This window comes from Agelaius tricolor, unplaced genomic scaffold, assembly GCF_023055355.1.
Source record: "Agelaius tricolor isolate 1412-34295 unplaced genomic scaffold, bAgeTri1.0.p SCAF_18, whole genome shotgun sequence".
In the NCBI taxonomy this organism is placed as follows: Eukaryota; Metazoa; Chordata; class Aves; order Passeriformes; family Icteridae; genus Agelaius; species Agelaius tricolor.
The window spans coordinates 16,901,885-16,927,819 of record NW_027269278.1 but is presented as its reverse complement, the minus strand read 5'-3'; the positions used below and the strand labels follow the sequence as shown (position 1 = coordinate 16,927,819).

The 25,935-nt window shown below is 53.4% G+C and overlaps 2 protein-coding genes across 3 annotated transcripts in view; one reads left to right on the top strand and one right to left on the bottom strand.

Annotated features, from left to right (window-relative positions):
• The window catches only part of SH3PXD2B (SH3 and PX domains 2B), a 70,541-nt gene extending 62,127 nt beyond the window's left edge, over positions 1-8,414 (top strand). For both annotated transcript variants that reach the window (XM_071443597.1, XM_071443596.1), the window contains 5 exons: positions 204-321; positions 1,367-1,593; positions 2,840-2,889; positions 3,042-3,167; positions 4,007-8,414. In XM_071443597.1, the coding sequence (XP_071299698.1) occupies positions 204-321; positions 1,367-1,593; positions 2,840-2,889; positions 3,042-3,167; positions 4,007-5,485 (2,000 nt within the window). In that variant the 3' untranslated portion in view covers positions 5,486-8,414. The remainder of the gene's footprint in view (positions 1-203; positions 322-1,366; positions 1,594-2,839; positions 2,890-3,041; positions 3,168-4,006) is intronic.
• Positions 8,415-9,438: 1,024 nt separating this feature from the next.
• The window catches only part of NEURL1B (neuralized E3 ubiquitin protein ligase 1B), a 33,445-nt gene continuing 16,948 nt past the window's right edge, over positions 9,439-25,935 (bottom strand). Inside the window, exons 2-5 of the mRNA XM_071443595.1 lie at positions 18,232-18,795; positions 14,846-15,553; positions 13,790-13,915; positions 9,439-13,039 (exon numbers count right to left, since the gene is read on the bottom strand). Coding sequence (XP_071299696.1) covers positions 12,795-13,039; positions 13,790-13,915; positions 14,846-15,553; positions 18,232-18,795 — 1,643 coding nt within the window. The 3' untranslated portion in view covers positions 9,439-12,794. The remainder of the gene's footprint in view (positions 13,040-13,789; positions 13,916-14,845; positions 15,554-18,231; positions 18,796-25,935) is intronic.

Sequence of the window (25,935 nt, the reverse complement as noted above, 5' to 3'; positions counted from 1 at the left end):
TCTTGGGCCAGAGCAGCTCACCAAGGTTTACATTTCCAAATACATTTCACTGTCATTTCCCTTTGAGTGGTCGTGTATCTCTGTATGTTTGCACCTAAATTACAAGAATTATCATTTTATCAAGCACTTCATAGCCATTTGTCAGCTGAGGCCAGGTTCCCATCAAACAGCTCCTCAGTGAAGCTGCTCTTTCTTTCCACCAGAGGAGAAGTACACAGTGATTTACCCCTACACTGCAAGAGACCAGGATGAGATGAACCTGGACAAAGGGGCCGTGGTGGTGGTGACCCAGAAGAACCTGGAGGGCTGGTGGAAAATCAGGTACTGTCCCAGGCACTGCAGCTGGGGCTGTGGGATGTCCATTGCCAAGGCAAGTCTGTGAGCTGGGGAGGGCAGAGTTCCAGAACTCATTTCTCTCCACCCTGACAGATTTGATGTTCAAGCACAGCTTTGGCTGAAAATCTTTGAGCTGCCCAGATTTCCTGTGCTGGGAGGTGGCTGTGTCCCCCAGCAGAGCTTTAGTGGGTGTCACATCCTGCTGATGGGGAAACCCAGGAATGTCCCAGGGCTGGCTGCATCCCCTGGCTCTGTTGGAGGCTCCTGCAGGGAATGGCCAGGTCTGGGCCAGCTCTGCTGTGTGCCAGAGGCTCCAGCCCATCCCCAGCTGAGGTTTGTTTTCTGCTGGAAGCTCATTTTCTCTTCTCTGTGGTGGAGCAAACGGCCAGGCTTGCTCAGGGTGGGAGGACTCGCTGCAATTTTCATAACCTCACAGTGAACCTGTGCTCCTGGCAGCAGCACAGCCCCAGAAACACATCCACTGACGTGTGAGGCACAGGAGAGCTGCCACAGGAGCTCGAAAGGCAATTACAGACTCGGTAGTTGGTGCCATCTGAACAAGGTGGCTGCAGCCCAGCCAGCAGGGAGGGTCTGGCATGGCAGGGGCACTGTGCATGTGGTTTGCAGTCAGGTCACAGGGCTGGTTTCTCTCCTAAACAGATTTAGAGCAGGGAAGGGATCCAGGCTGCCAGCAGGGAGAGGGCTTGTGCTCTCTCCAAAGACCAGGTACATCAATCCTAGCAGCAGCCCTCGTGTTTTTCCCTCTGCTTTCCCTGCCAGAGCTCTTCACTCCTGAACCGGTGCCATTGCTGAGGTGAAAACTGGGCTTCACAGCACTCCCATTGCTTGGCCCTGGCTGGGGCCAGCTTGTGTGGGAGCATTAGCCATGAGGGAGCTCTGCTGGTGCCATGGAGAGCCTGGCAAGCTCCTGTTGCCCAGAGCTGCCAAGGTGTGTGCTGAGCTCTGGGCTCACGTCCTCGGCGTGTCCCAGGGGCTCTGTGCAGTGACCCTGCTGTCCTTGTCCCCACAGGTACCAGGGCCAGGAGGGCTGGGCCCCTGCCTCCTACCTCAGGAAGGGCAATGGAGATGGGTTCCCACCCAAGCTGGGCTCGGGCTCCCCGGCTCACTCCGGGGCCCTGGATCTGGATGGCATCTCCAGGCAGCAGCTGCTGGCCAGCAGGGACAAGGACGGGCTGGGGGGCCAGAGGGACAGCAGGCTGGAGAGCCGGGCCCTGCCCAGCGCCGACATCCGCCGCAGTGAGTGCTGGGCAGGGCAGGTGGGGTCAACACGGCCTCAGGTGGGCTCCAACACGGCCTTGAGTGGGCTCAAACATGGCCTTGAGTGGGCTCCAAACATGGCCTTGAGTGGGCTCTAAACATGGCCTTGAGTGGGCTCTAAACATGGCCTCAGATGGGCTCCAACACGGCCTTGAGTGGGCTCCAAACATGGCCTTGAGTGGGCTCCAAACATGGCCTTGAGTGGGCTCTAAACATGGCCTCAGATGGGCTCCAACACGGCCTTGAGTGGGCTCCAAACATGGCCTTGAGTGGGCTCCAAACATGGCCTTGAGTGGGCTCTAAACATGGCCTCAGATGGGCTCCAACACGGCCTTGAGTGGGCTCCAAACATGGCCTTGAGTGGGCTCCAAACATGGCCTTGAGTGGGCTCTAAACATGGCCTCAGATGGGCTCCAACACGGCCTTGAGTGGGCTCCAAACATGGCCTTGAGTGGGCTCCAAACATGGCCTTGAGTGGGCTCCAACATGGCCTTGAGTGGGCTCCAACATGGCCTCAGGTGGGGTCAAACATGGCCTCAGGTGGGCTCCAAACATCTCTTCCCTCCCAGGCTGGGGATCCTCTCCCAGGCTCCAGGATCAGCTGGAGATGTTCTCCTCTCAGAAACTGGGGCACCTAAAGGGAGCCTGCCAGGAAAATTGAGAGGATGTTTTACAGGACAAGGGAGAATGTCTTCAAACTGGCAGAGAGCAGGTTTAGATGGGATATTGGGAAGAAATCCTTCCCTGTCAGGGTGGTGAGGGTCTGGCACAGGGTGCCCAGAGCAGCTGTGGCTGCCTCTGATCCCTGGCAGTGCCCAAGGCCAGGCTGGACAGGGATAATGAAAGGTGTCTGTGCCCATGACAGGAGGTGGAATGGGATGGGCTTTGAGGTCTTTTCAAACCCAGGCAATTCCATGATTCTGGGATTCTGTGATCTTAACCCCTCTGCAGGCCAGGTCCTCTGGGTCAGTCCTGCATTGCAAAAGTAATTTCACATGGTCACCTCAGCTGCATTTCCCAGGAGAACCTGAAAGCTGGGATACCCTTGAGACCTGGGGGACCTGTGCCACTCAGGGTTCTGGGCTGATGGGTTCTGGGCTGATGGGTTCTGGGTTTCCCTGGGACAGGTTTAGTCCTTGCCTTTCTGTTCTGTCTCTCACTTGTCTTTCATGAACACGTGCTTAAAAACCAGAAACTCATCAGCATCTGGAATTCTTCTCCACAGAGTCACCAAAGATGAGGCAGAGGCCACCTCCTCGCCGAGACCTCACCATAGTAAGTGCCAGCTGGTGTGGGAGGGCAGCAGTGGCACAGGGGAGCACTGCAAGGAGCTCTGGTGGCTGGTTGGGATCTTGTCCCCGTGCCTGGATGTGGTGTCACACCTGCTGTACAAACACACTGATGACTTTTCTGTTTTCCTGTCCCAGCCCCGTGGTCTGAACCTGCCTAAGCCTCCTGTCCCCCCTCAAGTGGAAGAGGAATATTACACCATTGCTGACTTCCAGACCACCATCCCTGATGGCATCAGCTTCCAGGCAGGGATGAAAGTAGAGGTGAGACTGTCACCTTCCCTTCACACACTGTCACTGTCACTTCAGGGCAGTGCTCCTGGCTCCCATTGCGCTGGCACCTTTTGGGCAGGGCTCCCCTTCCAGGCCAGGGAGAGCTGCTCCCCATGGTGCTCTGGGTGCAAACCAGGCATGGTTTTGTCTCTGTTAGCATTCCAGACTCTGAGAGTGGCATAAAAATCTGTAGGAGCTCAAGGGACTCTGGCCCCACACCGTTCTTGGTGGCCTCCTGTCCCCCAAGTGTGAGTGCTCTATTTGAGCAAATGGAAAATAAACCCACACCACGAATGGCATTGGAGATGAAATTTTTCCTCTTAGTTAGGCCAGGTGTAAAGTTAAAAGCCCTTCCAGATTCCTGGCACACCCTCTTTGCTGGCAGAACCCCTCCTGCAGATGGGATTTTGCTTTCTCCGTGTCCAGATGTGATTTACGCCTCTCTAAGAGGATTTTTTCTTCAGGGCTGCCCCACTCAGCCCCTGCCAGGCCCCAGCCCCACTCCTGGAGCTGCAGACAGGCTGGGCAGGGTGGGATCCACATGGGATCGCTGCTGCTGCTGCTGCTTCATTGCTCCAACAGTGCCACGCTGTGGCCAGCACCCAGCATCCCTCTCCGGGATGGATGAGGGACAGAGACAGCTCAGCAGCTCTTCCTCAGCCCTCTTCCTTCCCTGGCAGCCAGGACCAGGCATCCCTCCCCTTAGGATGCCACTGCTGGGATTCCAAGGCTTTTGGCTGGAGCAGCACAAGGCCATGTGTCACCCTGCCATCATTTCTGCAACCCCTGAGCGCAGAGTGGCTGTCTGAGGTCTCCTTTCCCCCTGGCAGGTTATTGAGAAGAACCTGAGTGGCTGGTGGTACATCCAGATCGAGGAGAAGGAGGGCTGGGCCCCTGCCACCTTCATTGACAAGTACAAGAAAACCAGCAACGCCTCCAGGCCCAATTTCCTGGCTCCCCTCCCCAACGAGATGGCGCAGCTGCGGCTCGGTGACACCGATGGCGGCAGCGCCAGCGAGGAGGTGACAGGGCCCTGCCGACCCCTGCCAGAGGCTCCTCCCAACGGCATGGACTGCACTGGGAGGTGGGGCAAGGACTGGAAGGGGAAGGAGGCTCCTGACAGCGGGGACCTGTCCTTCGCCGGGGGCTACGAGGAGATCTCAGACCGTGACACGGAGGAGAAGCCCAGCCTCCCACCCAGGAAGGAGTCCATCATCAAATCAGAAGGAGAGTTACTAGAGAGGCAGAGGCCTCCCCCCAAGCCCCCAGGCATGATTTTGCCCATGATCCCACCCAAGCAGTCGGCAGCCCCGAAGGACAGCAAGAAGCCAGAGCTCAAAGCGGAGAAGGGCAAACTCTTCCAGCTGAAGAACGAAATGGGGCTGGAGTGTGGACACAAGGTGTCGGCCAAGGAGGTGAAGAAGCCAAACCTCCGGCCCATTGTCAAGCCAACCAAGCCAAAAGCTGAGCCCATGGAAGACAAACCTGAGCCCATCACCCAGAACCCCTTCTTGAAGTCAAGACCTCAGATCAGGCCGAAACCCGCCGCGTCCCCCCGGCCTGAGGCACCCCCAGCCGATGACAGACTGGACATTTGCAGCCTGCGGAGCAAGCTGAGACCTGCCAAGTGCCCAGAGAAGCCCTCGGAGCAGGACCCCGCTGCTGGGGAAAGCTCCTTCAGCAACGCCGCGCTCTCCTCAGAGCCTTGCGGGCGCTTTCCGGAGCGGCCGGGCACGGAGAGCAAAGCCCTTCCCAAGCTGGACATTGCCCCCAAAGAGGCACTGCCCAAATCTCCCCTGGGCCCAGCGAGCCCCCCCTGTGCCCGGGACGCCCCTCAGCGCCCCGTGGTGCCCCCTCGCAGGCCACCCCCTCCCAAGAAGATGGGGGCTCCTGCTGCCATGGCCGCCGAGCCCAGGGCCCCGGTGCGGGAAGCCCCCGAGGCCAGGCCCTCAGCAGTGCCAGGCAGGCCCATGCTGGTCCCTCCCAAAGCCAAGCCCTTCCTCGCTGCCTGCATGCCGGACGAAGCCAAAGCCAGAATCAACCCAAAGGTCATCTCCAAGCCCGTGGAAAGAGGGGAGGCCAAGGAGAGGCCCTCAGCTGCCATGTCTGGGCCCGACGTCTCCAGGGAAGCTCTGTACGTGGCAGTGGCGGATTTTGAAGGTGACGAGGAGACCAACAGCTTCAGAGAAGGGACTTTGTTTGAAGTTCGTGAGAAGAACAGCAGTGGCTGGTGGTTCTGCAGGGTCCTGGCTGGGGGGCCCTGCTGGGAGGGCTGGATCCCTTCCAATTACCTGCGGAAGAAGCCGTAGCTGCTCCATGGCTGGAGGCTCCCTGGTCTCTCACCTGAGTATTTAATGAGCAGATTAATTTATAGTTTTCTGTAAGGCTGGCTTTAAAAGAGAAGATAATAATTTGAGATCCCACGCTTCCCAGCTGGAGCCCCTTGGCAGCAGCTGGAGGAAGCAGCTCGGCCTCCCCTCCTCACCCCTGTGCTCCCTGTACCCATCCTCCTCCTCACATTCCCCAAAGGACTTGGCTTCCGTGGTTCTCTGTGCTGGGGAGATGGACCTTGAGTGACGTTCTGCCACCTCTGTGGTGAACTGGAGAGAGATCCAGCAGCAGCCAGGTGGAATGGTACCAATGCAGGAGATGACAGAAGGATTTGCCTTTCCCTGAAGCTCAGGGTCACAGCCAAGAGTTGCAGGTCATGTTGCTTAGTCCAGGGGTGTAGCAGAGCCACGAGGAATGTGGCAAAAAGGAGGAAATGATTGCTGAGAACAGGTTTCTGTAGCTCTGTCTTTGGTTGAGGGCTGTGCCACACTCCCCCTGCACGGGGATCATCCCTTGGTCCTTCCCTGCTCTACGATGACAAGTGTTAACTTCAACATCCTCCTGATGGAAAAAAATAGGGAAAAATACACCCTCATTTACCAGGTCCTGCTGTGCTGCTCCAGGACAGCTCTCAGGCTTCTCCCCTGCAGTACTGCAACCAAACATCAGAGGGGTTTTGCTTCCGGAGCTGAGGAATTCTATGCAAGGCACAGAGGACCAGAACGACCCCAAAACCCCTGGAAAAGGGAATGCTTTGCTCTCCTCCCCACACAGACTGCCCTGCCTGTTGGACTCGGAGGGGACCACCCCTTCCAGGACCCACTGAGCTCCCCGGGCTGGCGGGCAGCAGCCGGGAGCTGGGTCCTTCCCTCGGTGCTGATTTATCAAGTGCAATCCAGAATGTGGGAGCTCAGCTCCTCATCACCACCAGTTCTGAGGTGTGTCTGGTGCTCAGGGGCTGCCTGCCTTGTTTGTCACCCCTCCTACCTGTCCTCCAGGTTCTTGCATTTCACCCTGTGGGCCAGGTTGGCTTGGAGGGGTTTCTGGGCAAGCAGAGCCTGGGCTTTTTCCATGCTGACATCCCTGCCTTGCCCTCAGTGCTGCTTATCCCAGCAGGAGGATGAGCTGTTGCTCCCCAGTGCTGCTTTCTTCCTTTCTGTCCTTGGCTATTTGCAGCTTCAGGGCCACATTTCTCTCCAGAAGAGCTTTAAACCCAGATGTCTGTGGGTTTCACAGAGTCACAGAATTGTTGGGGCTGGAAGGGACCTCTGGAGATCATCCAGTCCAGCATCCCTGCCAAGGCTGGGTCAGGTTTGGTGTTGACCAAGCCCTGTTGCCCTCTCTGGTCTAATTGCAAGTGTGAGCAATGCAGCCACATTGTTTTGCTGCTGAAAATAATGACAGTTTTCCCTCTAATTTGAGGCTGGCTGAATTGAAGGAGCGTTCTCCACTCCCCCAGATGCTCACTTCCTTCTCTGTCCATATTTTCCACCCTGGGAATGTGAAGATCCTTCTGTTTGCATACAGAAAAAACAGTAGTCCCAGGATCATTCTGGGAGGGCAGTGGGGCAGTTTGATCTGATAGAGAAATCCTGACCATCCTCATATCCAGAAGCCCCAAAATTGATTTTTAGCCATGGGAATTCACTCACCCCGGTGTGTGGCTGATTCCTCTCCCTCCCACCTGCGGTTTCCTCCGGTGGCACATCAGCCCCTGATGGGCTGACTCACCTGAGCTGGCAAAAAGCATTTTGCAAAACCACATTTGCAAGGCAGTGCAATAACAAAGCTCCTTGCTGGCACATCGGGAGGTGTTGATGTGCTCCTGGGTGGGTTGGGACAGCTCTGCCTTGGCTCTGCCTGGCTCCACTCGATCCCTTCTGCTTTGGAAAGGAGTGGGGACAGGATGAGTTAAAGCAGAGCTGTTCCACAGCCAAATCCAGCTCCCACAGTATGTGGGAAGGGCTGGACCTGTATCCCTGCTCTTGACACAGGGTGGAAGGGCCGTGTGTCCTTTTCCCAGGCACCGTGTCCTTGCTCTGCCTTTGCTGAATGGCCTTTTCATCTCAGCTCTGTCTCAGAGACCTCTGTGCCCTGGCTCTCCTCAGAGAGGGCTGTGCTATTTGTGTGGTCTGGCCTCTGAAGGAGGCTGTTCCCTCTCCCCTCCCAGCCTGAGCCTCAGAACTGGTCGTGCTCCATTTTCCTGACACAAGTACTGTATTGGCTCGCTGAGCATGGGGCAGGAGCGCTCCCTTCTTCCCAAAGAGCTTCCAGGAGGGAGTGCCCTGGTGGGATCCCCCTCAGGAGGTGCCCACACCTGCAGCCTTACCCCTTTTCCACTCTCCTGCCTGCCCAGGTTCCTGTGGGGAAGGTGCCAGGAGCTGCTGGGCTGGCAGGGCTTTGTCCCCGCTCTGCTTTGTGCCCCCGCTCCTGCAGCCACCTGTGCCCCAGGCCAGGCTGCCTCTCCTCCCTGGACCTCCCTGCCTACCTCGTGAGGAGGAGGAGGGTGGCCAGAAGCAGCCCAGACTCGGGGGCAGCCCCCCACCAGGCACAGCCCAGCCTTTGAGAGCAGGGGCTGTGCCATGGCTTGGGGCCCAGGAGCTGGGATGTGGGGACAGAGCAGGCTGGGCACATCCTGGGTGGGCATCAGCCCTGCAGTGCCCAGCTCCTGCCAGGCTCCCAAAGCCCATTTGTCTGTCCATGTGTCTCTATATTATGTAATGTGTATAAATCTCCATTACTGTGGGTGGGTGGGGGGCAGCAGAAGGTAGATGTAGCTGTGTCCATGCCCTGTCTATACCTTCACCTTTAAGGGATGGATTTTTTTTTTATTTGCTGGGTTTGGGGTTGTTTTTTTTTTTCTTTTCTTTTCTTTTTTTTTTTTTTTTTTTAAGAAACAAAAATAAACTGCTTGACTGGTTTCAAGCACCCTGGTGAACCTGTGTGTATGGCTGGTGGAATTCTGGGGTGCTGCTCCTGTATCCAGGGCTGGTTTGGGGTCTGTCTGTCTGTCCGTCCTGTCAGCTGTGGCAGGGAGGCTCATGGGGACCCTGACAGCTCCTTGTGTCTTCCTTGGTGCCCAGATTTATATCTCATTTATATCCCACCAAATGGGGCAGTGGAGTGTGGAAGTTTTTACTGTGGGCTCAAACCAGCAGAGTTCAGTGATTTTGGGAAGATGCAGAGAGAGAAGGAGGCACTGCCAGTGCTGAGGGGCTTTGGGGGTTCTGGGTGGCCAGGGATCAATTCTGGGGGTAAACTGAGGCAGCAGAGTGTCTAAAAAGGCTTTTTGACATAAATTGTCAGCTCCTTCAGCACCCAGAGTGAGCGAGGGGTTTGTGTGAACACTCAGCTCTGGCAGGGCAGAGTTGTGGATGAATTTTTCCACTCCACATGAAGAGAAAAAGAAAAGGGAAAAGGAAACAGGAAAAGGGAAAGGAAAAGAAAACAGGAAAAGGAAAGAAGAAAGGGAAAAGGGAAGGGTAAAAGGAAAAGGGGAAGGAAAAAGGAGAAAAGGAAAAAAACTAAAATTAAAATCAGCCTCCTGCTGTGTCTCCATCACCCCTGGCTGCCTCAGCCTCAGCAGGGCACAGGAAGGGGCCAGGCTGGTGAGTGCATAAAAAATTTGGGGCTCTCTGTGAAGGCCCCCAAAGCCTTCCACCTCTGTAGCCCTGCAATACACCCTTGTCCCCCAAACTTCCAAGGATTTGCAGGGTTAAATGAGCCAGCAAAGCCTCCCAGCCCACGGAGGGAGTGAGCAGCCACCGGGCAGTGACTCCCAGGAGCAAAGCAAAGCTCAGGAAAGGTTTGTAAAGTTGTTTTTATTATTTTGGAAGTCTCTGCCCCTCTGGATTAGTCTTTCCTCACTTTGCAAATCAAGGCTGTCTCACCCCCCCAGCTCAAACTCTTTGAAGCACTCTGGAGCACTCTGTACAAGCCAAAGGTTTATTTGTTTCATAAACAAGTCAAAATTATATTCATGGAAAACAGGTAAATGGACAAAAGGAAAACACACAGCACTGAACACTATAGAGCACTGACATGTAGAGGTGCAGCTCCCTCCCTCGTGCGATGCCCTCCCTCCCCAGGCCCCCCAAAATTTTGCTGGAAAAGCCTAATACAGAGGTCCAAAATCTGATTCAGCTTCAACAAGATAATACAGGTCACAGTATTGAATCATAAAGGTAACGACAAGAGAGGAACTGCCTCAGAAAGGGGGAGAGGTAAAAGAGTTCCCCCATCTCTTTCCTTTCTTCCTTTTTTCTTTAAATTTTCAAACAATGGTTAAGGAGGAGAGGAGGGGAAAATCCATGGAAATAAACACTTTTTCACTCCTATATATATATATATATATATATGTGTGTGTGTGTGTATATACATATATATATATATGTATAAAGCAGGATTCTCAGTGAACACAAAATTCTATAAAACTACCATTGATCTGTGTTGGTTTTCTCCCCCCATCTTTTTTTTTTTTTTCTTTTTAAAAGTTGCTTTAAAAAGGATAAAAAGTGCACAGACACCCTTATAAGGCACAAACAGATCTTCTGTACAAATCATATATCATTGGACTGTTTAAAAAAAATAGCAATACGAATACTAACAATGAAATCTGTAAGAGGCTACCTTTTCCTGGAAATCTTTTTTTTTTTCTTTTTTTTTTTTCTTTTTTTTTTGAGGCCTATTTTGGAAAATTCCTGTTGCTCTTGGATAGGCAGGGCCACAGGTCCACTGCTCTCCCATCCCTCTTGGTTCCTTGCTGGCCTCACTGGGTGCTGCCCCTCCTTGCAAACTGGTTTTGGCTGCTACAGCAAAAATTCAGCCTCTGCAAAGTGTCCTGAACAGCTCCTGGGGTGGATTCGGTGTTTCTCCTTGCTGGCTTAAAAATACAAAACAGAGCTACACCAAAAAAACCCCAGCCAGGCTGCACCCACCCTGCTGATGGAGGCCCTGAGGTGGCACCGAGCCAGGGGGGCTCTGCCCCGCTGGTGTCACTGGGAGCAGTGACCCAAGGGCACCCCTGGAGCTGGGACAGCACCCTGGGCACGGCCCAGACCTGATCCAGGCTGGGCATTCCAACAGCTCTCCTTGGATTCCTCCCCAGGGAAAGGCTTCCCACGGCTGGCAGTGCCCAGGCAGGTGCTGACACACCCTGGCACTGCCCACAGCTGGGCCTGGCTCTGCCAGCGTGAGGCTGGGACATCCCTGGCAATGCAGAGCCTGTGCTGCCTGGGGTGCAGGACAGCTGGGAGGTCCAGAAAAGCTCCAGATGCAGGGAATGTGCCCTGGCTCCTCCTCGAGGACAGGTGGGAGTGAAAGGTGCAGTGGCTCTGCTCAGGGTGGTGGCACAGCCAGTGGCACCAAAAAGGTCTTCAAAAAGGGCTCTGCAAAGCTGTTGGGCCCTCGTGCAGGGCCATGGCTGAGAGGTCACAGCAGCCTCTCCTTCCACACTCAATAAAAATGTTCATCAGCACTCCAAGGAAAAAACAAAAGGTTTCTGGGTGCCCTGTGAGCACAGCCTGCTGCAGGAGGAGGATGAGCTGCTCCCTGGCTGTGCCCTCCCTGATGGCAGCGTGGCACAGGGCTGGCACAGGGCTGGCACAGGGCTGGCACAGGCCAGTAGCCAAACCCAGCTCTCCTGGCACAGCCAAGCCCCCACCTGGGCAGCAGCACCACACACCCACAGCCTTGGAGGAGAGAGGGAATAGGCAGACATCCCTCAGGCTCCCTCTGTGCTCAGAAGCTCTAAAATGTACAGGAGTTATCATTCCATTTTTTCCCTTTTCCAGGCTAAAATGTGGTAATTGCACCTTTCTGAAAAGCTGTTCTTGTGCACTTGGTAGCACACGGTCACCGAGCTGCAGGGACGCAGCTCCTCTCATCCTCCCATTTCCATCTTTTTTCCCTCTTTCTGAGCCTGAAGCAGCTGGAAACTGGCCAGGCTGGGGCTGAAGGACAGGATAGGGGCTGTGCAATGGGCAAAGGACAGAGACTGGAGCAGCAGGGAGGAGGATGCTGAGCTCCTCACACCAGCCCTGGTACTGAACAATCAGGTGCTGCCTGCAGCTGACATTACACCCAAAACCCATTTACCTTTAAATTCCCACCATCTAATTCAGCCTCAGAGCCTTTTTCTTTCCTCCTCAGTAAAGCCAAGTGAGATAGTCCCTGTTTTTTCTCAGCAAGGTCTCAGGTACACTTGAGACCCAGTGTGCAGGCAGCTGGGAGCTGTGCTGGGAAAGAAAGAACAAGTAAAATCAGCACATACAGTCCCCAGAAATAAAGGTTAGCCTGATGGGACTGGGTCAGAAATTAATTTCTCACCAAAGCCTCCAAAAATCCCCGTGGTGGGGCGGGAGGAAGGCTGAGCCCTGCCATGGCACTGGCTGCAGGGGAAGGTCTAGCACAGGTGACAGGCAGGACAGGTGACACAGCAGCTGTGCCACCTCCAGGAGGGCAGAGCAAAGTGCAGAGGTGTGTGCCTGCAGGTGGCAAGGCCACCACTGCAGTGTCCCATCCACACACCCCTGTCACCCACAGGCTGCGTTTATGGCTTCAGAAGGCAGCAGGGCAGTGCCCGAGGTGCCCCTCACAGCTCCTGCAGCTCCATCACTACAGGGGCTCTGTGTGGGCTCCTGCTCCTCACTGCTACCCCAGGGCAGCTCCCTGGCTCTCAGCCTCTGTGGCCAGAAGTCCCTGTTCTGCCTCAGAAAGAAAAATCTGCATTATCTAAGCCCAGACCAGCTCCTCCATGTCCCCATGAGTCTGTTCATGGGGACAGAACCCCAATAAGTGACAGTCTGGCTGTGTCACTATTTGGCTTGAGCTGGTTCTCCTTACATGACATTTCCAGATCATTTCTGTCCACTTTGAACCCTCCTGCTGGGCTTTATCCCATTTTTACTCCACCACAGCACAAGGCCCTGGCAGCAGCCCAGAGCTGTGGGGTTTTAGGGTCGGGCAGCCCAGTGGCACCTGGCACTGCCCAGTGGCACCTGGCACTGCCCAAGTGACAACCTCCCCATCTGAACCCACAGCACAGCGAGCCTCCCCCTCAGCAGGAGGAGAGAAAAAAGAGCCTTTGCAGGGGAAATTTCTCATTTGCAGCTGGCTCAGGTCCCGGGCCCCACACGATCCTCAGCTTTGCTCCCTGAATTGTGCCCTAGCAGTCAAATAAGGAAACACAGATAACGAGCCACTGGATAACGACTGACCAGCACGATAACCCAGAAGCAGGGACGGAAAGGCGTGGGTTGCTAGCGGCGTTCCCCCTTCCTGCAGCCCCTACGGACGGTAAATCTTTATCACATCTTTGATGACCCGTCGGCAAATGGGGCAGCAGGCGTTGAGCTGCTTCTTCAGCTTAAGACCACAGGTGTTGCAGAGGCACATGTGTCCGCAGGTGTAGATCACCGTGTCCACCTCGCTGTCAAAGCACACGGTGCACTCCCCGTTCTTGCTGCTCGATGGCTCCGGAGGGGAGAAGACAGGAGAGATGGGGGGGCTCAAAGGGGAGCTGGGGGCGGTCACTGCAAAAGAAAAGGGAGAATGAAGCTGGTCAACTGGGATGGAGCAAAGCTGACACTGTGTGACACACTTAAGGCAGGTTTTAAGGCTGTCCTTAGTCATTGCTTGGTTCTTTGGCCAAGTGAATCCCAGTGTATTCCAACGTGCAGCAGTCAGAGCCTGTTAGCCCTTTTCTACACATGGGGCAGGTGCCACATCCACACATTTTCTGAACACTTGTAGGGATGGTGATTCCACCACTTCCCTGGGTTGCTTGTTCGAAACCTGACCACCCTTTCCATAAAGAGATTATTCCTTATATTTGAATTAAACCACTCCTGGTGTAACTAGATGCTGTTTCCTCCCATCCTGTTCCTGTTCCCTGGCAGCACAGCCCAACTCCCCCGGCTGTCCCCTCCTGTCTGGGAGTTGTTCAGAGCCAGAGGGTCCTCCCTGAGCCTCCTTTTCTCCAGGCTGAGCCCCTTTCCCAGCTCCATTCCCTTCCCTGGACATGCTCCAGCCCCTCCATGTCTTTCTCATCTCAAGTAGCCCAGAGTTGGACACAAGATTCGAGGTGCAGCTTCAGCAGTGCCCAGCACAGGGGACAGTCCCTGCCCTGCTCCTGCTGGCCACACTGGGGCTGATACAACCAATGCACAGCCCTTCTCCAGGCCATGAAAACCTTTCCAGCACTGTGTTTTCTTCCCATTCCTTCTGTTGGCCTGGCAGGAGAGGTAACCCCCCTCCCTGCGGCTGAGGCTGGCTGTCCTTACCCAGCGAGGACTCGGAGGCTGATGAGGACCTGTTGACGCTGAAGGCCATGTCTGAGTCACTGTCATACTGGGAGCCACCAGGAGATCCTGAGGGAGACACCGTCCCTGGGCTGGACTGCACCGTGCCTGGGAACACAGGAGAGAGCTGAGCCCACAGAGGGACACCCCAAACCTGGCCAAACCCCTCAGCCTGCTGAGCTGCTCCCACCCCCCGGCACAGCGACTTCAGGGCAAGTCCTGAGTTAATGCTGCCCCTTGGAAACAACGTAGGGCAAGATTCTGGATGTGAGCCCAGGGTCTGGACCTTGTTATGCCTTTGTACGATGCCTGTTCAGCTTCAGAGAAGCAAGCACCAGGTTATGCAATATTTGCCTTTCCTCTTCCCCACGGTCCCACTCTCCCCAGCAGCAGTGGGCTCCAGCTGTGGCTGTCACACTGTCAGCTGGGAAAAGCCATTGCTTTGGATGAAGAAAACCTGCTTTACAAAGTCATTAACATCTGCTTTTCTGATTGAATCCTTAACAGAAGGAAATGAGAAAGGCTGGAACTGGTCACCAGCAATGGATCAGAAGTGCCAGCTGATCCCTGAGCTGTGGCAGTGCTTCAGGAGCAATTACTGCCCATGCTTAAACCAGAGCTGTGCCCATAAAAATCACCATCCTTAGCAAGGCAGACGTTTAATACCTGTGGGCTGGAATAGGGAGTTTATAAAGAATCCCTTCTATAAACAAGCCTACTGAAAAACAGCTGCCCCCCACAACCATCCCTGTTTGTAAAGACTCCCTTCTATAAACAAACCCACTGAAAAAAAGCTGCCCCCCACAGCCATCTCCGCCTCTCTGCCTGGTGCTTGTTTTATCTCCCAAGCCTCATTCTTTCCTGGGGCAATCCTAGAGGCTGCACACATCTCTGTGACAGGCACCATGCTTTGTCACTCTTGTTTGCAAACACAACGAGCTGCATCCTCCCATCAGTGAACATTCTGAGTGCAAACCCAGAGCTCTGCTTCTGGCCCAGGAACCTACTCCAGCCAGGTGCTCCATGTGCTGCACTTACCCAGGATTTTGAGCTGGTTGATCACACCGTGGATGGTAAAAAACACCCAGAGGGACTGTGAGGTGTCCACGCACATGAGCATGCCCCGGCTGGCCCCGTTGACCCCGTGGTGCACCTCTCCATTGGGCAAGACCATGAAGCTGAGGATGTCACCACTGTTGAGCACTGGGAAGGCCCTGTAAACCACCCAGTACTCCTTACGGTCCAGGAGAAAATCCGGATCCGCTGGGAGCTCGTTTGTCCGCAAAGTGCTCGGATCACAAGAGGTGATGCCGAACGAGAGGGCCCCGTAGTAGGGCAGCCCCAGGTGTCCTACTTCCACAAAGAGGCTCTCCCCGATGTGCAAAGGCCGGTCAGAAAACACCAAGGTCCTATTGCTCTCCTGCCAGTTGGTGCAGGCCACCATCCTGTCCTGGGAGAAGGTGATGTCGGGGCCGCGGGTGGGGTGGAAGCGCAGGTCGGTGTCCAGGAAGGCCGGGACTCCCTGGGCGTGCTGCCGCCGGCTGGGGCAGCAGGGGATGATGTGGTTGTCAGTCCCAAGCCCTGGTACCCGGCTTAGGTTCAGGTTTGCAATTTTGGCCACCACTTGGTTGTTCTCGAGCTCGTTGTTGTTGAAGTTGGCCGAGTCGTGGTTGCTCTGGGGAAGGCAGGTGCTGAGCCGGGCGGTGCTGAGCCGGGCCGTGGTCATGGTCTCTGCAAACATGCTGTCTGTGAGAGAAACCCAGGCACAGAGGCTTTAGTCAAGAGAAAACCGCCTGCTTTTATGCTTACAGTTGTTATTGCAGCCTACAGACTCCATGAGGAAAAATCAGCCCCAGGTCAACGACTAATGAACAGCTCCTGGTGCAGAGTCACACGTGGAGCAGGCAGAGAGTGGCTGCATCTGGCACCAGCCAAGGAAAACCAAGTGTTCCAAAGTACCTGTGTGATCTGGGAGCTCCCTGCACTGGGAAATGGGGAAAAGCTGGAAACCAGTGTGCTCCTACAGCTTTCTGACAGAAGGATCTGATAGCTCTGAGGTTATATTATTAAAAAAAAAAAAAATCTCAATATTTTGTTGTCCCAAGGTCTTGTGCAAGACAGGTCCACAAGTGATGGACTCAAGGATGAATGGATATTCTTTCCACACTCCTTGTCAATGCCTTACACCTGTGTCCAGGCACAGGTGTGTCCCAGAGAGGTCATTTCAAGCCTCATATCTCAGGGGTGTTCACAGCCCTGCAGAGGTTTTGAATGGAGAGCTTGTCACAAAAGCTACTTCCTGCAGGTGTTAGAAAGCTTTTACAGCAGAAGGTTGTTTTCCCTTTTCACAGCAAAGGGAAAGTCAGGATGTTGATCCTTAATTAATTTCCCAGGTTTCCACTTGAGCCATGCCAGGCTTGGGGGTGATATAAAGGTGTGGGAAAGTTTGGGACTGTTCACCCTTCTACCTCCAGCCCTGCAGGGGCAGCTGGACACTTCACTCTGAAGGGTTTAATGCACTGAGCAAAGTCAGAGCATGTGGAATTTAAGAGTCTGTGTGAATGACTCCTGGTCTTCCCAGAGATGGGGAGGGGTGAAGCAGCCCAGCACCAACACTGCCTGCTCCCTGGAGGAGAGAATCCCCAGGCTTTTGGCAAAAAAGGAAAAACACCCAAATCCACCCAGCAGCTGCAAAGCAGAACCTGCCTCACTCAGAAACCCAGGAAGGAGAGGCCACTGGGGTGGGCTGATGGCTGGAGCAGCTCCTTCTCAGCCAGCACAGCTTGTGTGGCAAGAAATGCTCCCACAGAGGAGTCAGACACATCCAAACTTCATGACGGGTGTCTCATCCCTGGAAGTGTCCAAGGCCATGTTGGACAGGGCTTGGAACAGCCTGGGATAGTGGAAGGTGCCCCTGCCCATGGTAGGGGGCTGGAATGAGATGATCTCTAAGATTCCTTCCAGCCCAAACCATTCTGTGACTCGTGATGCTGAAAGACACATTTTATGCCTCAGAACTGGATTTCACAATTTTCTCAACTCGGAACATTTTGGGAGGATGAGGCAGAGACAAGCAGATCTTTAAGCAAGGAATTCAGGTCCCCTGGTGCCCCAGGTGGCTGAGTATGGCCCTGATTCCTGGGGCAGTGTGGGGGGTTTGGTGTTTTAATTTAAAAAAACCTCCCAGCAGAGTACAGGTGCTCTCAGCCTGAGCTTTTCACTGGGAACTCTTGGATGCTGCAGGCAGGAGTGGTGGTGGGGAGCAGAAAGAAGCTGCATTTTATTTTTCAGGCTCCAATTTAATGAGGAGAAAGAAGAGCTCTGGTAAAGCAGCTGCCTTGGCCAATACAGCAAACATTCCTTCTCCTCTGTGATGAGCACCAGAGGCTGGAGTGTGTCACAACTGCAATTACAGGACAAGCTGCTGGTGCAGTTTAATTACACATTTGAGGCACAGCAGACAGGGAAAAGCGTTGTTTATGTGTGGCCTTCTCGCCTGTAAAATAATTGGCACTGCTGAGAAGGATATGTGATGGAGCTGCCTGCCCTCTGGACTCACCATTCCACAGCTCAGCCCTGGTGCCTGCTCCGTGCCAGGCTGGCAGCACCATCCCCTGGGGCAGGTGCAGCTGCCTTGGGCTGCTAAAACTCCATCAGCTCCAAGGAGTCTCCGGCAAAGGGCAACTCTCTTGGATTTTAAAAGTGTTTCCTGTGGTGCAGCCCAGTTCAAACACTCCATCTAACGCTGAATTAATTAGAAATTTCAATGCTGTAAAAGCCACTAAAGGAAAATCATTCCATGGCCATCAGCTGGGTTTGCTAATGGGAACAGATTCATCCCCTCTTGCAGCCCTCCCTAAGGATGAGGCTGTAAACCAGCCAGACTCCACCTGATTCCAGGGCTCTGAGCGATGTCCCTGTGCCAAGGAAGGGTCACAGTGCCAACACAGCCCCTCAAACTGCCAGCCTGGGTGGGACCATGGCCAAGAGCAGAGAGAGGGGCTGAGGAAGGGCTCCAGGAAACTCTTGGGCAATTACTCAAAGTTTTCCAATGGACTGGCAGTAACTGGTAGCTGGGAAAGAATAGACAAAGTCACAACTGGTCCTTTTTGTCTCCTCAGTCCCTGGGACCTTGCTCCATGTTTTTCCATGCCAAAGCAGCACATCCAGCTCAGGGAAAGCTGAGTGGAATTACAGGTAAAGATTTCCATTTATCCCTTCCCATAATGTGCAGCCTTAGGACTTTTCATCACTGCCATCTCTGGAATATATTGCTACTGCTGGCAGAGGAAAAATGATTAATTGGCGGTACAAAACCAACAGCAAATTAATTTTCTAAAGTGTCCCATAGAAATGCTCACACAGATCATGCATCAGAAAGAGCAAGCAGAAGAGCAGCCCACAGGCCACAAAGACACACTTACCTAAAATTTGCACTTCATGGGTAATTCCATAGACGTCTATGAGCGCCCAAAGAGGCCCGGAAACTTTAATACCACAGTGAAACAAGATGGGCTCCTCATCGTTAATACTGTAGAAAACTCTGCCGTGCCGGTCCACCCAGAAGGCCAAGATATTGTCCCTGACCGCAAACCTCTCGGGCAGGGCCTTGGCCCAGTAGCCGGGGCGGGTGACGAGGTCGGGGCAGGCGTACTTTGGTATCTCCTCGGAGCTCATCTGCGAGGGGTCGTGGATGGTGAAGCCGAAGCGCAGGGCCCCGCTCCAGCCGTGGTGCACGGCCACCAGCTTGAGGCGCACCTTCTCGTAGAGGTGGATGGGCCGGTTGGTGAAGGTGACGCCGTTGCAGAAGCTGTTCCTGCGCGTGGCCCGGCGCGAGTGCGCGTCCAGCCGCACGTTCTTGCCCTTGGCCTGCGAGTGGAAGCGCGGCGGCTCCGCCAGAGCCAGCACCGAGCGCCGCTCATGGCTGCTGCTGTTGGGCAGGCTGTAGTAGGGACGGCTGGACACCGAGCGCGCCTGGTGGCTCGTGTCTGCAAAGGGACAAAGGACAGATGTCAGCAGGGCTCGGCTCGGCTGGGTGGGATTTGCAGCGCTCTGGCAAGAGGTGGAGTGTCACAGGATCTCACGGGATCACACAGAATTCACACAGAATCACACAGAATTCACAGAATCACAGAATCAGAATCTCACAGAATCACACATAGAATCTCACAGAATCCCACAGAATTCACAGAATCACATGCAGAATCACACAGAATCACATAGAATTCACAGAATCAGAATCTCACAGAATCACACATAGAATCTCACAGAATCCCATAGAATTCACAGAATCACATGCAGAATCACACAGAATCACAGAATTCACAGAATCGCTGGGTTGGAAGAGATCTTCAAGATCATCCAGTCCACCTCAGCCCCAACCCCTCAACTGAACCCTGGCACCCAGTGCCACACCCAGGCTTTGTTAAACACACCCAGGGATGGGGACTCCACCACCTCCCTGGGCAGAACATTCCAGAACTTTATCACCCTTTCTGGAAAAACTTTTTCCTAATATCCAATCTAAATTTCCCTTGGTGCAGCTTCAGGCTGTGTCCTCTCATTCTGTCAGTGCTGCCTGGAGAAAGAGCCCAGCCCCAGCTGAGCACAGGCACCTTTCAGGGAGCTGTAGAGTGATAACATCACCTCTGAGTCTCCTTTTCTCCAAACTAAACACCCCCATAGCTCCCTCAGTTGTTCCTCACAGGGCTTGTGTTCCAAGCCTCTCAATATTTCACCTTCACACAGCATGCTTAACCACAACCTGCTCTTTGCTGTCCCAGTTTGGCTCTCAGCCTTCTGCAAAAATGTGTCAAGCAAGGTTAGGCCGCTTCCCTGCAAAGCTGGAGAGGAAGGAACGTCCTTTGTTCCCATCAGACGCTTCCTATTGCCCTCAGAAAAGCCCAACATCTGTAGCTCCAAGTTTCCTCCTTGCAGTGCACGTGCTGTTAACTCACATGGTGGCCAGAGACAGGAGCTCTGAGGACTGTGGCTGTTAAAAAATCACAGATGCTCAAGGAGAGCATGGGTTTTGGGAGATTTTTGTGGGACATGCAGACACCAGCTCCTCTGTGCCCTGATTTTGTAATGATGAACAGGAACTTTTGACCAGCACAAATAATCCCAGACATTCAGCAGCTGGAGCACCTCTGCAACACCAGACTGTTCCTCCTAAACCTTCAACCCAGCCCCTGGCTCAGATATCAGATGCAACTGGCACATTCAGGAACATTTCATCCTTGCCTTTACCCAGAAGCTCCCATTTGAGCTCAAAGCACTTTATAAATGATGATTGTTTTCAGCTTCACAGCACCGCAGATGGCACAGAAATCCTGCCATCCTCCTTTTACAGATGGGAGAATTGATGGGTGAGATCTTGCAGCATTTAAAGTCAATAGCAATTCTGAGACTGACTTCAAGAAAAGCAGATTTGGGACCTAAAGTGAGCTTCACACAGGCATGAAGCTGAAATGAAAAAAAGCTCAACGTTGAATCTTAAACCTTTGCTAGAAGCTCCCTGAGGTGGAGACAACGTCTTTTGCAAATCCCTGAGCACATGGGGACTTGCTCCAGGTCCTGGGCTCCCACCACCACCATGGTGTTCCAGGGAATTTGGTCTCCCCATTCCCCACCCACTCCACCTCTCCTCCTGTCTCTGCACCTGGCTTTGTAGATGTTTAAAACAAAAATGGAACACGTTCTGAATGCCCAAAGCCATCCTGTTAAATATAAACCCCCCTCACATGCTCACAATTATTCTGAACACTTTTGCCATGCTTGAAGCTTTAGCAGCCACCTGCCAGGCCCTTCCTTCAAGCTGCTCCCTCCCTGTGTGCAACCCCAGGCTTTGCTTTGTGACAAGGGAAGGATTTTTCTGTCGTTTCTCTCTGTTGGAAAAAAACCACCAGAAGATCCTGGGAGCTCAGCTGGGTAAGCTGGCAGGAGGGCTGCAGTGGTGGCAGCTTTGTTTTGGAAGCTAAACCAGAGCAGACAGGGCAGTGAGAGGCTGGGACCTGCACTGAGGCACTGAGCAGAGAGAAGAGAGGTTGCAGCAAGATCTGAGCACAGGATTAGCCCTTCAAATCAGGCACCTGCAACAGGAGTCAAAGGGCTATGAAGGCAAAAAGCTCCTGTTTGCAGTAAGATATAAATAACAATCAAAAGGTGTTGTGTCTCTTGCTTTGTCCTGCACGTGACAGTTGCTGTGCAGTGGTTAATACTGTCAAACACCAGTGGAAATTAATGCATCCTTGCTCTCAGGCAGTGAGGGGAGGGTGCCAGTTCCATGCTGGGGCTGTGGAAAAGAGCCCTGGAGCAGATGGGGAAGGGAAAATCCTCCCCAGGCTCAATCCCCCTGCCCATCACAGCACCTCTGCCCCAGCAGCACTGCAGGCCAGGCCCCAGCACGGCAGGGCTCCCCAGAAAGGGACATTTCTTTCTGTATTTCCAGGAGAAATCTCATTCCTTGCCTGCTGAAGAGCTAAAATGCAGAAATGGCTGCTCCCAGCACAGCCCACCCGTGCTCATGTGGGTGCTGCTCCATGTGTGCCTGTCAGCACTCCTGACAAACAGAGCTGCTGCCAAGGGAGCAGGGTTTGGGGGCTCCAGGCAGGGACCCAGCCAGCACAGGGCAGGGTGAAGCCTCTCCTGGCCTTGCCTCCCCACACTGCACCCCTGTTTCCATGAGCATTCACACAGCCTTTGTGCCCTTCAGGTGGGACCTTGGTCCAGCAGAGCTGGGATGGATCCCAAGGGGCTCCTGAGGGACCGGGTGGGCTCTGTGCCACCTCACACCCTGCCTGGCTGGGCAGACAAACCCTCATTTTATAACCCACTGAGCTGCTTTTTGTTTGTAAAATGGTTAAAAACAACCCCCCTGTTGCTGCAAGTGCCATGGCCTCAATGCCCCACATTGGCCAGCAGCAGGAAGGAGGGAAGACAGATTTTATTCTCCTCTCTGCTATCCCCAAAACCCCCTTGTTCCCAGTGCCAGTGCAGCGCCAGCCTTCCTCCCACAGCCCCCTGATGGAGAAGAGGCTCCTGCCAGGGATGTGATGCCCCTGGCACTGCTCCCATGCAGGTTCTTCTCCTGCCCCTTTCAGAAGGCACAGAGGACCAAGGTGGCAGCGCCAGTGCCACCAGCACGAGTGACAGGACAGCGAGAACACCGGCACCCGCTTCAAACACAGCTTTGGGTCCGCCCCACCAGAGGGGGATTCGGGGTCGGGATCTGGCACTTTTTGTTTTGTTTGTTTTGTTTTTAAAAAAACAGGAAAGCATATTGTGGCTAAACAATAGGAAACGCTGGGACGGAAATGAAGGGACAATTTATTTATAATGCTGCTCCCCCCTTCACATGAACACCTGCCTGTGGAATAAAGCCTGCCACCACCACCCGAGGCAGTGAGGCAGAGTTTTCCCACTGAAACACGCCTGGGGTTGAGCTGGGGCATGTGCTTTACTCATTAGGTGCTGACGGGGACTCCAAGCTCAACAGGATGTTTGTGCCTTTCAATTGTGTCTTTGAATTGCCCTCATTTGCAGCTCGGCTTCCACAGTTTGGCTCGGTTTATTCCCTCTGCTATTGCTCCAGAGCCTCTCCTCTCCCGGCTGTGCATCCCCACCCCAAAGTGGGATGACGGCAGCCGAGCTCGTGGCACAAGTGCCACCCTGCCCGGGGTGCCTGACAGGCAGTGAAGAGCGACGCCAACTCTTTTTCTTTTTTCCTTCAGCTGTGAGATTCCTACAACTCTTGGGAGCAAGTCATTTCTTCTCTTTCTGCCTCACTTCCCCGTCTAAAAGAGAGTAACACCATTTCCTCCACCTCATGGGCAGCTAAAAGGATGGAAAAAATGTGAGATTCTCTAACACTTCAACCCCTGAGCCCTGCGAGCCTGGCTGCATCACCACAGAGGACACAAACCCACTGAGGGATGCCTTGAGCTTCCATCCCTCTTTTTATTCCAGTTTTCCATTTTTCATCCCCACTCTCACCAGTTTCAAACATGACACTCACAGCACGTCCCTCAAACACACCAGCAAATATAAAAGGCAGGAAAATGGAAGGAAAAGCTGAAGTGAAGGGAGAGGAATGGTCTGAGGCTCCTCACTGAAGGATAAACCCTTTTGGCAAGGCAGCATTTCCATCCTTGTGGTGTCAGATGACACTGAGGCAGATTTGGGTTCTGGGGGCCGTGCTCTCATCTGAAGCTTCACCTGCTTTCTAAAAGGCCAGCACACTCATTCCAGAGGTTATGCTGACCTTTGGAGAGGTATTTTAACAGACATGCACTTTGCATTTCAAAAAGGTACAGCAGGCAGACCCTGGACAAATTCCACATATTTATCATGGTTCCAGTTCTAAAAATAAACATTTTTTTCACCCATTTGTTTGCAGTGGCACTGTAATCCCACTGACAGCAGCAGACAGAATTCAGCTCCAGAGCCCTGTCTGAGGCTGCTGCTCTCCCTGGGGCGTGGGATGAAGGAGGCTCTGAGCTGGGGAGTGACCTGGAGCCAGATCCATCCTGTCTTCACTTGCCCTGACAAGCCAGGCAGGAATGATACCCCTAAAATGGGGGAGAAGGGAATAATGCTGAAGGAGAGCAGAGCTACAGCGAGAGCAGCCTGACAGCAGGAGGAGGAGGAGGAGGAGAGCGCTGCGTCCTCATGCGTCACCGGTAAATCCATGGTCTGCACCAGAGACATTCCCTGGCTGCCACAGCCTGTTCCTGAGGGCCTTTCCCAAGTAAATCCATGACAAAAGACCCACAGGATCCCAGGGAGCAGTTTGGTGCCAAACAGGCCTGTGCAGTGGGCACAGAGAGGGGAAAATTACTGGGACCATCCACAGCTGGCAGCAGACACAGCTCAGGCTGCGGGAGCAGGGTCTGCCCTTGGGCAGAGAAAGGCTGAGAGCTTCAGAGAAAGGCTGAGAGATTCAGAGAAAGGCTGAGAGGTTCGGGAGAGGCTGAAGGGTTCAGAGAAAGGCTGAAGGGTTCAGAGGAGAGGCTAAAAACCTCCTGAGAGGCAGCAGCCTGCAGCCTGAAATCCATCTCTGGAGCCTCGTGCCCGGTGAAAGGGAATCCACCAAACACACCCACAGCTTATCTTTATGGGCTCTGCTTTATCTGAACTTCTTCCTATCCCAGCAGATACTCAGGTGGCTGCTGCTGCTGCTGCACATTGAAGAAGGTGCCTGCAGACAGGGGAAGGTGACTTTTGCTTTGTGACAGAAAAACCCCAAGGGGGGGACAAGAAGGGCGAGTTCACAGCGTGACAGTGAGTGGTGGGAACAATCCCAGTCAATCCCAGTGTGCTCCAGTCAAAGCACATCTCAAAGGCCTCATCCCACTGATGCCTTGGGAAGGCTGAGCCAGAGCAGAGACCAGACAGAGCTAAAGAATAAAGCAGGGATTTATTCAAAGCATCTCCTCCATGGACCCACCTTGGGCAGCACAAGAGCCCAGCCAGGGCTGCACCCAAGATGAACCAAAATGGCCCCAAAATGCACGGCTGGGCACGGGCTCTGTCCCTGGGATCAGTTCTGCTCCATTTGCACCTTGCAGTTCATTGTCCCATTCCAGCTTTAGCCCCTGCAGTCCCATCCTTGTTTTTCTCTCTCCAGCCCACGGTGTTTGTGCTCCTGGGCTGAGATTTGGATCATTTGTCCTTGGTGCCCAGCTGGAGCAGGAATTGTTTTGTCTCCCTGCTCTGTGCACAGAGCTCACCATGCCCTGATGTGAAGCCCAAACCCACACACTAAAGCAGCACAGAATGTGAAACACATAAAAGCTAAAACCTGAGGCATGAGCACAGCATCTCCACTGCTGGAGCCCCTGGGATTGTGGAAGAGGCAGGGGAGGCTGTTCCTGCAGACACCAAACATCCCCAGCAGCACCAAGCAGGATTCTGCTCCGACACGATCTTATCTTCTGAGGACAAGAGATACAAATCTGCTCACATATAAATTTAGTGAGCTGTCTAGACATTTCTTTCTTTCTTTTTTTTTTTTTTAATACAGAAAATGTGTCAGGGAGCTCTGTGGGAAGCACTGGGGCGGCCTATTCCATGCTCAGCAGTGTGGATTTGGAAAGCTGGGCTACCAAATCCAACAAAAAAAAAAATCTGCCTCATTTCTGAATGTCCTGCTGGCTCAAACACTGGAAAATTCAATTAATAAACCCCCCTGTGTAAATTCCTATGGTTTGCACAACCAGTCTGGAGGCCTGTTCTGATGTAATGTCTTCTAACCTGAAAGAAACTTCCAGAGAATTCAAAAAAGGTTCATTTGCAAGAGAGTGACACAGAAATTGAGGTGTTAAGGGGACACTGAAGAGCCTGTGATGAATTACAGGAAATGTGGAATTTTTGAAGAAGTGCTTGTGAAGGAGGGGAGGAGAAAAGACATACAAAAGTCACTTTTTCATTAAAAGAAGCTGTGTTGTGGCACTGAGGTAACTCTCAATGCACATATCTCATGGACATACATCATTTCTCATTGCAGAACAGTTCAGAAAAATCCCTGGCAGAGAATAGGGATTGACTTTAGCTCACAAAATCAAGTTGTGCTTGTCTCCACAAGAAAATCCTCTAATGCTTCAAATCAAACATTTTATGGGGGATTTTTTTTTAAATACTAAAATCCATTTTTTTTACAGGCAGGGGCTAATGATGTATTTATTCTGGACTTCTAGGTGTACCTCCATGAAAACAGGGAGGTATTTGCCAACAGCATTAGCCAAAATCCTTTAGTTCTGATCCTTTTTCTCAAACCAGCAAAGGCAACTCCAGCAGGACCTTGCAGTAATTTCCAGCTTGTTCCACCTCCTGCCTTCCACTGTATTTTCCAGGCTGCTCCACCTCCTGTGTGTCCTCAGGAAAAGAGCTCCTGCATTGCTGCTCCTTTCAACTTGAACCCTTTTCTTGCAGTGAGGAGCTCGCACCAAAGCTCAGTCACACCCTATAAAAAATAGGTGGCCTGAAAAGAAAGCCAAGACCAAGCCTTAACTCTCCTGGTTATCCCAAAATCTCCTCATGGCAGCAGCAGTGAAGCCAGAAGATGGGGAGTGCAGCTGAAACTCTGACATGTTCCTCCCAGGAACCACCAGCTGGCTCAGGGCAGAAAA